Source organism: Chrysemys picta, unplaced genomic scaffold (genome assembly GCF_011386835.1).
Source record: "Chrysemys picta bellii isolate R12L10 unplaced genomic scaffold, ASM1138683v2 scaf1395, whole genome shotgun sequence".
Classification (NCBI taxonomy): Eukaryota; Metazoa; Chordata; order Testudines; family Emydidae; genus Chrysemys; species Chrysemys picta.
The window spans coordinates 1-16,415 of NW_027054101.1; the positions used below are offsets into that span (position 1 = coordinate 1).

Consider the following 16,415-nt stretch of genomic DNA (forward strand, 5'->3'; position numbering starts at 1 on the left):
GGATCTAGACTGTTCTCAGTGGTGGCAGATGACAGAACAAGGAGCAATGGTCTCAAGTTGCAGTGGGGGAGGTTTAGGTTGGATATTAGGAAAAAAAATTTCACTAGGAGGGTGGTGAAGCACTGGAATGGGTTCCCTAGGGAGATGGTGGAATCTCCTTCCTTAGAGGTTTTTAAGGTCAGGCTTGACAAAGCCCTGGCTGGGATGATTTAGTTGGGGTTGGTCCTGCTTTGAGCAGGGGGTTGGACTAGATATCTCCTGAGGTCCCGTCCAACCCTAATATTCTATGATTCTATTCTATGATTCTATAGAGGGCACAGCGCAGAGGCCCCTGGGGCCCGCACTCCCCCAGTGCTCCAGGAGCTGCTGCTGGAGCTAGACCCCCTCCCCCAGCCCCACTGGCTGCAGACTGTGGCTCAAAGCCGCCATCAGCCTCTGACTCCAGCATCGAGCCCAGTGACGCCCCGTTTCTGCCCTACCTGCAAGGCACACGAAGTGGGGGAGGTGCACGGCTCGCACCGTGTTGGGCTCGGCCCTGATGTGGAACAGGGGGCCGGCGACCATCCACTCCTGCCGGGCAGACGGGCTCAGACTCTCCGCCCAGGAGCCGTATTCGTACTCGACGGTCACTGCTGCACTCACCTCAAAGCCAAGCCCCGTTTCGGAGCAGCGGAAGGAGCCAGCACTGGGGATGCGAGCTCTGGGGGGCACAATGAAAACGCAGACGTCAGGCTTGGACAGGGCTTCTAGGGCCACATCCTGTGGCACCCTGGAGTTCCTACCTGTAGACAGTTCTGTTCTCCTCTGTGCCTGGAACAATCTCTGGCGTTACCTCTGGAAGGATCTGAAAGACAGCGAGTTCCCGTAACTAGGGGCTTCATAACGGTGACTCCTCGTGAGACGTGGACTCTGCCAGTTACGGTAACGCACCGAGTTCCCTGTCCCATCGCTGCAGAGCCTGGCAACGTGTTAACCAGCTGGATTCTGCTTGTCCCAGAAGCCCCATGTGCCATTTCTCTGCTGCTAGGTGCTCCCAGGCTGGCTCAGCAAGGGGGAGGGTCTCACAGCCCAGGCTGGCTCAGCAAGGGGGAGGGTCTCACAGCCCAGGCTGAAGTCCCAGCCCAAACATCTGCACTGCTATTTTTAGCCCTACAGCCCGAGCGCCATGAGCCCGAGGCAGCTGACCATGCTCTGAGAGTCGGTGCCGCGGGTTTTTGATCACCGTGTAGACGTATCCTTAGGATGTAACAGTTCATGATACTGGCCGAGCAGAGCTCAGACTGAAAATGGAACAGAATTGCAGGTAGAAGAGGTGTCCAGCAATCCAGCCTGAGTGAGGCCTGAGCATCATCTAGGGCAGGTAAATGTTAGATGGACACTGGAAGGGCTGAGGGGGAAGTGGAGAAGAATTAACAAAGACAACAACCAACAAGAAATCCTTGAAGATGCTCCAAAGCAGGAAGCCTGTGACAGTCCAGTGAGTCACCAAAGTACAGGAAGTTGGAGCAATGCTGGGCATTGGAACAGTAAGAGAAGCCATGGATTCCTTGCGTCGCGCTTCTCTAGAAGGTTTTGTCTGAGAGTTCTGAAGGAATAGAAGAAAAAATTGGCCAAGCTGCTAACAAAAATGTGGGATCTATTATTTATTAATACACAGGAAACTTGGTTGTGAAACAAAGAAACAGCTCCACAAGCTCCAAAAAAGGGGACCGAGCGTAACATTTCCTTGCTGTTGTGGGTTTATGTCAGGTGTGTTATGTGTGTAGCAGACTTAAAAGCTTCACAATCAAGATTTGTATGTATTAATTTCCTAGGTTGTTGCAATATTTGAACAGGGGTAAGGGGGAGACTTCTGGAGACGGTTGTGCCAGAAACCCTCTTGGGAGCTGCCACCCGATGTGCCAAGACCACTGCTACCCCTGCTTTCCCTGCCAGCGCAGGACCCCAGCACCCTGTCTTGCTGAGCCAGACACTCCCATCTGCTCCAACAACGACCCAGGGTTTGAATTACTTGCCCCAAAGCTGCAGGTTTACCTGAAAGCAGCTCACAGAAGTGTGCTTGTCTTTAACACTCAGATGCCTAACTCCCAGTGGGGTCTAAACCCAAATAAATCCGTTTTACCCTGCATAAAGCTTATACAGGGTAAACTCATAAATTGTTTGCCCTCTATAACACTGATAGAGAGATATGCACAGCTGTTTGCCTCCCCAGGTATTAATACATACTCTGGGTTAATTAATAAGTAAAAAGTGATTTTATTAAATACAGAAAGCAGGATTTAAGTGGTTCCAAGTAGTATCAGACAGAACAAAGTAAGTCACCAAGCAAAATAAAATAAAACACGCAAATCTATGTCTAATCAAACTGAATACAGATAATCTCACCCTCAGAGATGCTTCAGTAAGTTTTTTCCTCAGACTGGACACCTTCCAGGTCTGGGCACAATTCTTTCTCCTGGTACAGCTCTTATTCCAGCTCAGGTGGTAGCTAGGGGATTCCTCATGATGGCTCCTCCCCTTTGTTCTGTTCCACACCCTTATATATCTTTTGCAAAAGGCGGGAATCCTTTGTCCCCCTCTGGGTTCCCACCCCCTCCTTCTCAATGGAAAAACACCATGTTAAAGATGGATTCCAGTTCAGGTGACATGATCACATGTCATTGTAAAACTTCATTGCCCACTTGCGAGTACACACATATACAGGAAGACTCACAGGTAAAACACAGCCATCTGCAGACAATGGTCCTGGTTAATGGGAGTCATCAAGATTCCAAACCACCATCACTGACACCCACCCCTTGCTGCCCCCGGCCCCGCCCCCACTCCACCCCTTCCATGAGGCCCCACCCCTGCCCCACCTCTTCCCTGCCCCCATTCCAACCCCTTCCCCGAAGTCCTCATCCCAACTCTGCCCCCTCTCTGCCCCCAGGCGGTGCAGGAGGGGTGCAGGGTGTGATGGGGGCTCAGGGCAGGGAGTTGAGGTGCAGGAGCTGTGTAGGGTACGGCGGGGACTCAGGGCAGGGAATTGGGGTGCGGGAGGGTGTGGGATGTGGCAGGGGCTCCAGACAGGGGGTTAGGGTGCAGGAGGGGTGCGGGGTGTGATGGGGGCTCAGGGCAGGGAGTTGAGGTGCAGGAGGTGTGCAGCAGGGGGCTCAGGGCAGGAAATTGGGCTGTGGGGTGCAGGAGGGGTGTGGGGTGCGGCAGGGGGTCAGGGTGCGGCAGGGGGCTCAGGGCAGGGAGTTGGGGTGTGGGAGGGGGTGGGATGTGGCAAGGGGCTCCAGACAGGGGGTTGGGGTGCAGGGTATGGGCTCCGGCCTGGCGCCGCTTACCTAGAGCGACTCGAGGGTGGCAGCACCTCACTGAAGAGACAGGCTCAGGACTAGGGCAGAAGGGCAGGGGAAGGGCAGTCTGCCCTGGCCCTAGTGAGGAGGGACACTAGGACCTGCTGGAAGCCGGCAGCCTGCAGAGCAGAGCGGATTCAAGTGCGCTGCAGGCTCCTGAGTCACCATGTGCTGCAGGCTCCAGGCTCCGGGGCAGTGAGGAGGCAGCAAGTGGGGGCTGGGAGACACTCTGGGGGAGGGGGGAGCGCGGGGGGGGCAGGTGCCCCAAACATTGGGGAGCAGCGCATGGGGAGCTTAACGGGCACAGAAAATAACTTGGGGGGCGGGGGTGAGGGGAGTTTGGCGGCGACAGGAAGTAACGGGGGGGGGGCGTGTGGGGAGCTCCGCGGGTCGCGTGTTTGAGAGCCCTGGTCTAGACTGTTCTCAGTGATAGCAGATGACAGAACAAGGAGCAATGGTCTCAAGTTGCAGTGGGGGCGGTCTAGGTTGGATATTAGGAAAAACTTTTTCACTAGGAGGGTGGTGAAGCACTGGAATGGGTTACCTAGGGAGGTGGTGGAAACTCCTTCCTTAGAGGTTTTTAAGGTCAGGCTTGACAAAGCCCTGGCTGGGATGATTTAGTTGGGGTTCGTCCTGCTTTGAGCAGGGGGTGGGACTGGATGACCTCCTGAGGTCTCTTCCAACCCTGATATTCTATGATTCTATGAAGGAATATCAGGACTCAGAGGAGCCAACCTCAAACCACTCACCACACGAAGAGCCAGCTTCCTCCAGTACACAACCGACTTCCTCCACAAACTCCGCAACATTAACAGCCTCCCTCAGAACACCAGCCTTGCCGCAATGGATGTCACTTCCCTATAAACCAACATCCCTTGCAATGTGACAGCATAGCTCCTGGCCTCAAATATCTACATGACAATGGACAGTCTCAGAGATCCTCCCCAAACACATCGTCAGATTCATCCATTTCATCCTCCCCCAGAACAATTTTACATTCCACAACAAACACTGTACAAACCATGGGAACAGCCATGGTGTGAGGATGTCTCCCCAATATGCCAATCTCTTCCTGGGCCACCTTGAAGATGCATTTCTGGACAAATGCATCACAGAACCAATGATATACCTGAGACACATCAATGATATTTTCATCCTCTGGTCAGACAACTTAAACTCCCTGATGGATTTCCACCACAACTTCAGCAACCACCACCCCTCCATTAAACTCTCTCTGGAACAGCTCCACACCAGCATCGTCCTGGACATCACGATCAGCTTCAACAATGGAACCCTACAGACAACTGTATCCCACGGATCACTGCACCTACCTTCATAGATCCAGTAATCACCCGCAACACATCAAGATATGTGCTATCTACAGCAGACACTCAGATACCACAGAATATGAGCCGAGGAGAAAGTCCGGGATATGCACCTTAATACACTCAAAACCTCCTTCACCAAAGAAGGACTCTCCACCAGAGAAGTAGATCACATCATGGAATGGACCCAAATACCCCAAGAGAACCTGCTTCAACACAGCAATAAAACCTCCTCCAACTGCATGCCCCTAGCTGTCACCTATGACCAGGGCCATCCTTAGGCATACGAAGCATACGCAGCTGCGTAGGGCACCATGAAATTTGGGGAATCAAATTGCCCCAAATTTCATGGTGCCCTAGGCTGCTGCGTGCTGCATACGCGGCGGCACCAGCGGCGGCACCAGCCCCGGCGACCAGCCCTATCCCCTGGCCGGCCCCCCCCGTGGGCTGCGCCCACTACAAGGGGCAGGGCCATCCCTAGGGTGGGTGCGGGGCCCCGGACATCTCCCTCCGCCCCACCTCTTACCCTTCCCCCCTCCTCCGCCCCCGGCCTGCCCCCATTCCACCTCTTCCCCCAGCGACCCCACACTCACCGGCGGCGGCGGGAAGTGGAGCAACCTGGCCCCAGCCCGCTCTGCTCCGCCAGCTCTGCTCCGCTTCCCGCCGTCGGTGAGTGCAGGTAGGTTGGGGAAAGGACGCCCCCCGCACTCACCGGCGACGGGAAGCAGAGCAACGAGGCCCCAGCCATGTCGCTCGGGGGGGTTGGGGAAAGGTCCCCCCCGCACTCACTGGCGGAGCAACCCAGTGTGTGTGTGAGGGGATCCCTTCCTCCAAGCTCCCTTCCCCGAACGACATGGCTGGGGCTGGGGCAAGGGAAGCAGAGCGAGCTGCTCCCGGCTCCCCGCTAACCTCCCGGGCCACTCTGGGCCTGTGGGGCCCCCAAAAGTGCCCCCCCACAGCTCCTGCCTCGCAGACCCTGGGTGGGGGGCTGGGGCCCCACACAGCCCCCCCGCGAGGGGGCTACATAAGGCACCCAAATGGCTAGGGACAGCCCTGACTATGACCCCACAATGGAAACCATGTGAGATATCATCAAATAACGACAACTCATACTCGATGGGGAACCCATCCTGACAGAAATCTTTCCGGAACCCCTTCTTCTAGCCTTCAAACCAACTTCTCCAGGCTCATCATCAGAAGCAAGTTCCCCACAGACCAGGACACACCAACTTAAAGCGGCACCAGACCCTGCCAGAACAACAGATGCAAAACCTGCAGACATCTCCACTACTTCAATGATCAACACCCCACAGAACACACCTTTCAAGATCCATATGATAGGCATGTGTAGGATCTAACGTGTGGTGTACCTCACCCAGTGCACTAAATGCCCCAATTACAACTATGTGGGTGAAACCAGACAACCACTGCACTCTGGAAAGAACTTACACAGGAAAACGATAAAAGGCAGAAACATCTTCTCACCTGTGGGATCACTCTATATCTGATCTATCAGTCCTCGCCCTCAAAGGTAACCTGCGCAACTCTTTCAAAAGACAAGCCTGGGAGCTTAAATTCATAACTCTGCTGGCCACTAAAAATCATGGACTGAACAGACAGTGGATTTATGGCTCATTACAACAATCTGTAACCCACTAAAACCCCCACTTTTATCCTATCACTGCAGAGGTGTTAACAGGCCACTCCACCTTGAATGATCCCTTACAATATGTGCTCCCTACTTATGGCTAAACAATCTGTTCCACCTTCTTTTTAACTGTTACCCTGCTTTGAGTTCTTTGCCCAGACCTGAAGAAGAGCAATGTGTGTAGCTTGATAGCTTGTCTCTCTCACCAGCAGAAGTTGGTCCAATAAAAGATATTACCTCCCCCACCTGGTCTTTCTCATAAAAATATTGGCAGGGATATTAAACTTTGTGCTTCAGGGCTTAGATCACTCTCTCACTATTAGGGACCAGGATGAGTCCTAATGTGGGGGCAGATTACCTCACAAATGCCTCCTGTGGGGTTCTTCATCCTCCGGAGCACCTGGCAGTGGCCATGCTCAGAGACAGGCTCACTCAGGTCTGATCCAGGTTGGCAATTCCTGTTCTCCTGACCTCCATTATTGTGACATTTCCTTTCTGTCCCCCAATGGGAACTGTTAAACTAGCTGACATGTCTTTAACTATGAGAAAACAGCCCCTTACCTTTCCGATACACCTCTTGCATTTTCCCTTTAACACGGCAGAGTATCTACACGCAGCCACTGCTCTTCTTGCTTCTCCTAGAGAGGGAACACAGATAACATCACATATTAAAAACTGTATCTGTCCGGTGATATTTGCGTTTCTAGAGCCAGTTCCAGCACCTATTGCCCTCCCAACTTTAACAAAGATTTTGGTGCCCTTGGTTGTGGGAGGAGGATGGTAGAATATCACAGTCTACCCTCACCTCGCAATGAACCCTGGAGGTAGCAGGGGGCTCCCCACTCTACCACCCTTCTGTCTGGGAGAGGCTGGGACTGGAGTACCTGGGGGCTCCCTCACAGCCAGTGCTGCTGCAGCACCTCCTACTGGGAGAGCCTGGTATTGCACTAGCAGAGCTCCTGTCATATTCTCTTGCTAGCGTTTCATTGTTTTCTCTGGAGATTTTATTTCTGCATCGCCCAGTTATAATTTCTTGAGGCCCCTTACGTGTTTGTTCCTCAGGTTCTTCTTTGTCTGGAGATGACGAATGGGGTGGCTGGGCTTCCTCTCTGCCTTGTGCAGTTACAGCAGGAAAGTCACAGACTGGAATAGCAGAGAAACCACTATCACTTGAGATCATGTTCTGGGAAATAACCCGACACAGACTGGCCATCCAGAGAGCAGTTTGCACCCTAGGGCCATTTGTTTGTGTTAGTAACACCAGTGCCATCCCTGATCCCACCCTGTAACTCCTCTGCCCTCCCACAGCCTAACATTGTATTGCCTTTTTGCTGCACCAACGCCACCGTCAGGGCTTGGTCTCCATCTGATAGATGGGGAAGCGAGTAGAGGTGAGACGCAGTGACACACCTACGGCCATACTGCAAATCAGTGGCAGAGTGGGGAAGAGAGCCCATTTCTTGACTCTTAACTCTGTATTCAGTCCTCTAGAGCAGGGGTGTCAAACTCAATTGCACAGGGGGCCAAAACTCAAAACTCGCGGGCCGAACAGTATAACCATTTATTTAACAGACTAAATATTTATGTTTTTTAACCATTAATATGAACCAAAATACAGGATATCATTCCAAAATAAATACATTTCAACTTAAAATATTTTGCTCTTCATAAAAAAATATCCTGTCAATACAATACATTCAAAATCTGTACATGCTGGAATATTAAAAAATCTGAAAATATAAATAAAAAATTGAATTTAAAGCAAAAGTATAATCATAACAAATCATAACATTCCATTTTCTTGTCCTATTTAGTCAGAGCCTGATACTTGGAGTCTTTTCTTTGCAACAAGTTCGTTTATGTTTGGGGTTAGGTTCTGTGTTGTGAAGATTCTCAGGATCGATTGCAGGTGTTCATCAGTGAGGCGACTCCTGTGTGACGTTTTGTTAATTTTCATCACAGAGAACAGCTGCTCGCACAGATATGTGCTGCCAAACATGGACAGGATTCGAGCCGCATGTTGGCGGAGCTGCGGCATCGCTTCAGGAATGAAGCGAGTGAACTGTGCTGGCCCCGCAGTGTCGTACTTTGCCTTCAGTGTCCCGTTACATTGCAGTTCTATCAGCTCCATCTGCATTTCTACAGGTGCGGTTTCCACATCGACTGCAAATGGGTTGCGAAGCAGCTCGAAGTTACTTTTCTGTGCCTCAAAGTCACTGAAGCACCGTGCGAACTCAGTGCGCAGCGCGCTGAGTTTTTCAGCAAAGGTGGCATTTGGGAAAACTGTGGCACTTTCTTGGTTCCGTATTACTTGGCAACAGGGAAAGTGAGACAAGTTGCATTGGTGCATTTGTGTCTCCCATAAGCGCAGCTTCACTTGAAATGCCTTCACTGCATCATGCATATCGGTTATTATGTGCTCCCGTCCCTGGAGTTGAAGGTTTAAAGCGCTAAGATGCGACGTTATGTCAGCCAGGAACGCCAACTCACATTTCCACTTTTCATCCCGCAGAACTGTGCAGTCTTTCCCCTTACTGTCCATGAACTGGCAGATTTCCTCTCGCAGCTCAAAGTGTCTTTTGAGAACTTTTCCCCGACTTAGCCACCGGACCTCCGTATGATATGGCATATCGCCAAACTCGCTATCTATTTCCCGCAGAAAAGACTGGAATTGGCGGTGATTTAAACCGTGGGCTCTGATAAAGTTGACGGTTTGTGTTACAGTGTTCATCACATGATCCATTTTTAGGACTTTAGCACTCAGCGATTCCTGGTGTATGATGCAGTGATACACTGTCAACTCACCGGCACAGTTCTCCTCCCGCATCTTTGAGCGCATCCTTCCCACCAGTCCATTTTTTTCACCACACATAGCAGGTGCGCCATCTGTTGTAAGTCCAACGAGTTTTTCCCACGGCAGTTTCATGTCGGTTACACTTTGAAATACATTTCCAAAGATGTCTTCTCCTTTCGTTGTCCCGTGCATCGATTTAATGTCCAGTATTTCCTCTGTTACGCACAAATTGGAATCCACACCACGGATAAATATCGCCAGCTGTGCAGTGTCAGTCGCGTCAGTAGTTTCATCCACGGCAAGGGAGTATGCAACAAAATCTTTTGCTCTTTCAATCAACTGTGTTTTCAAATCAGTCGCCATCTCACAAACCCGATTAGCAACAGTGTTTCTGCTGAGGCTTACATTTGCAAACGCTCGCGTTTTATCTGGACAAAGGACGTCGCACACTTTCATCATACAATTCTTTACGAATTCCCCCTCGGTAAACGGCCGTCCTGATTTGGCGATCTCTTCGGCCACAATGAAACTTGCTTTCACAGCAGCTTCACTTTGTGATTTTGCTTTGGTGAAAAACGTCTGCTGGGATGTCAAATTCTTCTTCAACTCCTCTACCTTTTGTAGCTTCTGTCCTGCGCTCAGGTTTTTGAATTTGTTCTCATGTTTCGTCTCGTAGTGCCGTCTTAGGTTATACTCCTTCATTACAGCGATATTACTCCCGCAAAGGAGACACACTGGTTTACCTGCAATTTCAGTAAACATATACTCATTCTCCCACCGGCTTTGAAAGCCTCGGTTTTCAGAATCAATTTTTCTCTTGGCCATTGTTGGGGTCTAGCTTTGATTTGATATTAGCGTTGTATACATCAACAGACCGCGAACTTGAACCGCGGCTTGCCGTTGGCGGCAATTGCACTGCATCATGGGATTTGTAGTGTGTGTTATTGGGGCGTCATATCACAGGGCCATTAAAAACAGATATATAAAACGATTTCGCGGGCCGGATATAATTGTATGGCGGGCCGGATGTGGCCCGCGGGCCTTGAGTTTGACACATGTGCTCTAGAGCATAGCCAGCCTTCCTCAGTCTGTCCCTGCAGACCCAGGATCCAGCCTGTTGCTCTCTCCCCTGCGCGGCTGTTTTAAAGGGAAAACATTTCAAGTGGAAAAAAACGGCGGCTCTTCTTACCTGGAGGAAGGGAACTTATATCACCACCACCGCGCACTGCAAAACAAACATCAGAGAGTGAGATCAGGACCCTCAACCCCCTGCAGAGAAGTATCCCTCTCCCACCTTTCCCCACTGTCCCAGTCCTGCTCTCAGCGCCTTTAGAAAGAAGCCTTTTATCCCAGATGGCTGTGTCCCTCTTCCCCACTGAATGGTGCTGGGGCTCTGCTATTTCTAGCCTGCTGGGGCAGCAGGGTGAGGCCCATAAAATTATTAATCTGCAGACTTGCTGCTCTCTGACCGGATAGAAAGACTATGGGGTCGGCTGCTGCCTGTTAGATGTGAAAACAGTACCTAAGCTCCTCCCACTAGTGAACAAACCCCACCCCTCCTAGCTGGAACTTCGATCCCACCGTCTCCTTATGCAAGTGATCACGATCTGATCCCGTTTATAATGTGAAAGCAAAGTCCAGACAGGTAATATATATCCTTGCTGCTTTAATAGGGCCAATTTCACAAAGCTAAAAACAATTATGAGACAAATCAGCTGGGAGGAAGAATTTAATCAGCAAAATGTGAATGATAATTGGGAATAATTCAAGAGCACCTTACTAGACGCCCAAAAAGCCACAGTCTAGAAAGAAGGCCGTACTGGTTTAAAAAAACCAACCTGCTTTAGAGGGATGTGAAGGCAGCTATTCAAAATAAAAAATAATATACAACAAATGGAAGAAAGGGTAAGCTGATAGTAATGAATATAAATCAGAAGTTAGGAATTGTAGAAAATTGATAAGGGATGAAAAAGGACACAAGGAGACATCTATGGCAGAGATAAGAACAATAAAAAGGAGTTTTTTAAATACATTAAGAACAAAAAGAATCCTGACAATGGTAGCATGATCAGTAATAATGGAGAAAAGGCAGAAGTGTTCAATAAATATTTCTGTTCCATATTTGGGGAATAAACAGATAATATAGTCTCATCATATACACCTCTACCTCGATATAACGCCGTCCTCGGGAGCCAAACAATCTTACCGCGTTATAGGTGAAACCGCATTATATCGAACTTGCTTTGATCCGCTGGAGTGCACAACCCTGCCCCCTGGAGCCGCTGCTTTTCTGCGTTATATCCAAATTCGTGTTATATCGGGTCGCGTTATATCGGGGTAGAGGTGTACCTTTAGTATCTTGGAAGGATCTTAAACAGAAGCTACCAAAATTAGATATTTTTAATTTAGCAAGTCCAGATAACTTGTATCCATGAGTTTTAAAAGAGCTGGCTGAGTAGCTCATTGGCCCATTAATGCTGATTTTCAATAAGTCTTGAAGCGCCAGGGATGTTCCACAAGACTGGAAGACAACTAATATTGTGCCAATTTTTAAAAAGGGTAAATGGAGTGACCTTGTAATTCATAGATTCATAGATTCTAGGACTGGAAGGGACCTCGAGAGGTCATCGAGTCCAGTCCCCTGCCCTCATGGCAGGACCAAATACTGTCTAGACCAGAGGTTCCCAAAGTGGGCGATACCGCCCCCTGGGGGGCGCTGGAACGATCCAGGGGGGCAGTAGTAGCCTCAGGTGCAATTGGGGGGCGTTGAATAAAAATAAGGGGGCGGTGGAAGCATAAAGAAAGAAGAGAATATAAGAAAATTTTGAAAAACCGTTCGTACATGTTTCATCTGTTTAACATAGAGTTAAAGTTGTACTGATTACTTTATTTTCCAAATAAATTCACAAATTATAACTGATCAGGTGTCAAGTCCGCCAACAGCTCTTAACAAGCAAGTGTTGGCAGGCGAGCGTGTCGCGCATTGTCGGGAAGTCCAGCATGCAGGAATATGTGCGTGTAATGACTTGTTTACAATATGATACTATAAATAGGCGACATGTATGAAATCTAATTTAGATTGTTTCTGAGTTGTGTAAAAAGCAGTTAACAATAGTGCAATAAGTATTTAAAATTTTTTATTCATATTCGATACCTTCGATCTTTACGGATTATGGATCACATACAAAGCAAATTGTATTATTGTTGTTTCAATAAAACAGCAATTTACACGTGAGTATTTTTATACATTTTCTTACATATCTACTGTACGTTTCTGTGTCTCTAGTGCTTACTAATAATAAAATCGTAGCAGGCTTGTGTTGGTACAGTACTATTTGAAGTGTACAGTCAATATATTTGTCATATTTTTTATTACAATATTAACAAACGGGAATGAAATCGTAAAAAAACTGTTAACTATTAACATTTATTTATATCTATCGAATCATCTGTGTTAATTGGTAAATAAGGCGTGTGTTAATAAGGAACAATTATTTAAATAAGGGCAAACTAAATTAAAACTATTAACTGATTTTTAATTGCATATTGATTATTTTTTAAATTAATTATTTCTTGATAAAGTTAGTTTGATATTTGACAGTTTAATATCAAATACATATATCTAATGCTGAGCAAAGAATAAAACCCAGTTTATTAGTTTCATTAGTATTTTAGTTTGGTTGTCTTTTGCCGTCTTACGCAAAAACCACTGTATACCTGATGTTGTGGGCGATATTCTAATAACACATCTTTCTTTACTACATTGTAGGACATAGGTAGAAATATAGATACATAAAAGAATGCAAATTTGTCACTGCATCTTTCTGTTTGTTCGCTTAAAGAAGGTAGATTTCCAGGGGGGCGCTGAGTAATTTTTTTCTGAAAAGGGGGGCGCTGAGTAATTTTTTTTCTGAAAAGGGGGTGGTAGGCCAAATAAGTTTGGGAACCTCTGGTCTAGACCATCCCTGATAGACATTTATCTAACCTACTCTTAAATGTCTCCAGAGATGGAGATTCCACAACCTCCCTAGGCAATTTATTCCATTGTTTAACCACCCTGACAGTTAGGAACTTTTTCCTAATGTCCAACCTAAACTTCCCTTGCTGCAGTTTATTGCTTCTTGTTCTATCCTTAGAGGCTAAGGTGAACAAGTTTTCTCCCTCCTCCTTATGACACTCTTTTTACCTGAAAACTGCTATCATGTCCCCTCTCAGTCTTCTCTTTTCTAAACTAAACAAACCCAATTCTTTCAGCCTTCCTTCATAGATCATGTTCTCAAGACCTTTAATCATTCTTGTTGCTCTTCTCTGGACCCTCTCCAATTTCTCCACATCTTTCTTGAAATGCGGTGCCCAGAACTGGACACAATACTCCAGTTGAGGCCTAACCAGTGCAGAGTAGAGTGGAAGAATGAGTTCTCGTGTCTTGCTCACAACACATCTGTTAATGCATCCCAGAATCATGTTTGCTTTTTTTGCAACAGCATCACACTGTTGACTCATATTTAGCTTGTGGTCCACTATAACCCCTAGATCCCTTTCTGCTGTACTCCTTCCTAGACAGTCTCTTCCCATTCTGTATATGTGAAACTGATTGTTCCTTTCTAAGTGGAGCACTTTGCATTTGTCTTTGTTAAACTTCATCCTGTTTACCTCAGACCATTTCTCCAATTTGTCCAGATCATTTTCAATTATGACCCTGTCCTCCAAAGCAGTTGCAATCCCTCCCAGTCTGGTATCATCTGCAAACTTAATAAGCGTACTTTCTATGCCAATATATAAGTCGTTGATGCAGATATTGAACAGAGCCGGTCCCAAAACAGACCCCTGCAGAACTCCACTTGTTATACCTTTCCAGCAGGATTGGGAACCATTAATAACTACTCTCTGAGTACGGTTATCCAGCCAGTTATGCACCCACCTTATAGTAGTCCCATCTAAGTTGTATTTGCCTAGTTTATTGATAAGAATATTATGCAAGACCGTATCAAATGCCTTACTAAAGTCTAGGTATACCACATACACCGCTTCTCCCTTATCCACAAGACTCGTTATCCTATCAAAGAAAGCTATCAATTGGTTTGACATAATTTGTTCTTTACAAATCCATGCTGGCTATCATCATTTTTTATCAGCTATATTTCCATAGAACCTAGGAGCCCTAGTCATGGGCCATTATAATAGATGCTGTACAAGCACAGAACAAGTCCTTTCTGCAGCATTTTCAACCAGGTTGGCTGAGATCCACCCCCTTTGTAATATCAAGACAGCTGGTGGTTGTCCTCACAGATTGAAGGATGCCAAGGTGTCTTATGCACTCCTGCCCTCCCCCAAATATACCAGAACAGACCTTTGATGCTCACCTGAAAATAGTTCCCCCTCCACACTGTTTACCTCTTCCTGTTAATTTCCTTCTAAAGTCTCTGCCAGTTTTTCATTACTGTCTCCTACCCCCTGTTTGGAGAAGTTTCCCAAAAAAATCTCTTTTTAAGGACCCAAAAATACAGTGATGGGTAGAAAAACCCATCCCCTTATTATTTTCTACCAATTAGGCCTAATATTTGACACACCAATTTTGGTTTATTAATTTCTGGTTTTACATGTTCTGTTTTTAATAAGCATGATTTTAACATAGTCCTTGAATCATATCAGCTTGGCCTTTTTGTTTGGACTCATTTCTCAGAGGTCCATTCCTCAGAGGTCCAGTTTTCTAAATCTTCTTTATCATATTTGTTGCTTTCCTCTGGACTCTCTCCAATTTGTCCACATCTTTCAAAAAGTGTAGCGTCCAGAACTGGACACAGTCCTCTGCTGAAACCTCCCTGAGTAGAGCAGGACAATTGACTCCCATATCTTACATATGACATTCCTGTTAATACATCTCAAAATGATAACCTTTTTCGCAACTGCATCACATTTTATAGGCCTGTCAGCCTGACATTGATCCTGGCCAAGATAATGGAGCAGCTGATATGGGACTTGGTTGATAAATAATTAAAGGAGTGAAATGAAGTTAATGGAAATCCAGGTGTGTTTATGGAAAATAGATCCTGTCGAACTAACTTGATATATTTTTTGGACGAGATTACAAATTAGGTTGATAAAGGTAATAGTGCTGATGTAATATACTGAGACATCTGTAAGGTATTTGACTTGGTACCGCATGATATTTTGATTACAAATCTAGAATGATATAAAATTAACAACAAACACATGAAATGGATTAAAAACTGGCTAAAATCATCGAGCGGGTGTGTTTCCAGTGAGGGATTGGTTCTTGGCCCTACACTATTTAACATATTTATCATTGACCTGGAAGAAAACATAAAATCATCACTGATAAAGTTTGCTGATGATACAAAAATTGGGGGAGTGGAAAGATCACTGATACAGAGCCATCTGGAGCACTTGGTAAGCTGGGTGCAAACATACAATATTCATTTTAATACAGCGAAATGTAAATGTAAACACCTAGGACCAAAGAACGTTGGCCTTGCTTACAGACTGGGGGACTCTATCCTGGGAAATAACGACTCTGAAAAAGATTTGGGGCTCATGGTGGATAATCAGGTGAACATGAGCTCCCAATCTGTGGCCAAAAGGGCTAATGCGATCCTGGGATGCCTAAACAGGGAATCCCAGGTAGGAGCAGAGAGGTTATTTTACTCTGTGTTAGTCACCGGTGTGACCACTGCTGGAATCCTGTGTCCAGTTCTGGTGCTCACAATTTGAGAAAGAGGTTGATCAATAGGAGAATGTTGAGAGAAAAGCCACGAGAATGGTTAAAGGACTGGAAAACATGCCGGGGCAAGGAGCTCAATCTAGGTAGTTTAACAAACAGAAGGTCAAGGGGAGATCTGATCACAATCTATAAGTACAGAACAAATATTTGATAATGGGCTCTTCACTCTCACAGAGAAAGGTCCAACACAACCCAAAGGCTGGAAATTGAAGCTAGACAAATGCAGACTGGAAAGAAGGCACAAATTTACAAGGGTGAGAGTAATGAACCATCGAAACAATTTCCCAAGGGTCGCGGTGGATTTTCCATCACTGGCCATTTTAAACCCAAGATTGGCTGTTGGCTGTTTCTAAAGGCTCCACCCTAGGCTTTATTGTGGGGCAGTTCGACAGCCTGTGTGCTACTGGAGGTCTGACACTAGACGATCACAATGGTCCCTTCGGGCCTTGGAATCTACCCCTAGGAACCCACTCCTGGTCTATGGGAGGAGGGGTTTTCCTCCTTCTTCCTCTCCTGGCTTCTGGGAGCTGCACATTCCTGCCTCCTGCAGGGATGGGGCACTCTG

General features: G+C 47.2%; 1 protein-coding gene across 3 annotated transcripts; it reads right to left on the bottom strand.

The window, feature by feature from the left end:
• Window positions 1–23: 23 nt before the first annotated feature.
• LOC135979930 (uncharacterized) lies at window positions 24–16,407 on the bottom strand. 3 transcript variants are annotated; one of them, XM_065580049.1, is made up of 4 exons: window positions 7,362–9,845; window positions 6,876–6,952; window positions 783–844; window positions 24–700 (listed from the first exon to the last, which is right to left on the bottom strand). In XM_065580049.1, the coding sequence occupies exons 1-4, from the start codon at window positions 7,582–7,584 to the stop codon at window positions 376–378; spliced, it is 687 nt and encodes a 228-aa protein (XP_065436121.1). In that variant the 5' UTR covers window positions 7,585–9,845; the 3' UTR covers window positions 24–375. The 3 variants fall into 3 exon arrangements, 1 of the variants encoding a protein (XP_065436121.1); XR_010597173.1 differs by lacking the exons at window positions 24–700; window positions 783–844 and adding an exon at window positions 10,298–16,407 and having other exon boundaries at window positions 2,237–6,952; window positions 7,362–7,457; XR_010597172.1 differs by lacking the exons at window positions 24–700; window positions 783–844 and having other exon boundaries at window positions 2,237–6,952.
• Window positions 16,408–16,415: the final 8 nt, after the last annotated feature.

What these genes read in the sequence shown, in the direction of transcription:
- LOC135979930 (XM_065580049.1), bottom strand. Translation starts at nt 7,584, where the DNA reads ATGGCACTGGTGTTACTAACACAAACAAATGGCCCTAGGGTGCAAACT. An exon ending in AGAACCTGAGGAACAAACAC is followed by an intron (nt 6,953 to 7,361) that starts GTAAGGGGCCTC and finishes TTCCCTCTCTAG; the next exon opens with GAGAAGCAAGAAGAGCAGTG. An exon ending in GAGAACAGAACTGTCTACAG is followed by an intron (nt 701 to 782) that starts GTAGGAACTCCA and finishes TGTGCCCCCCAG; the next exon opens with AGCTCGCATCCCCAGTGCTG.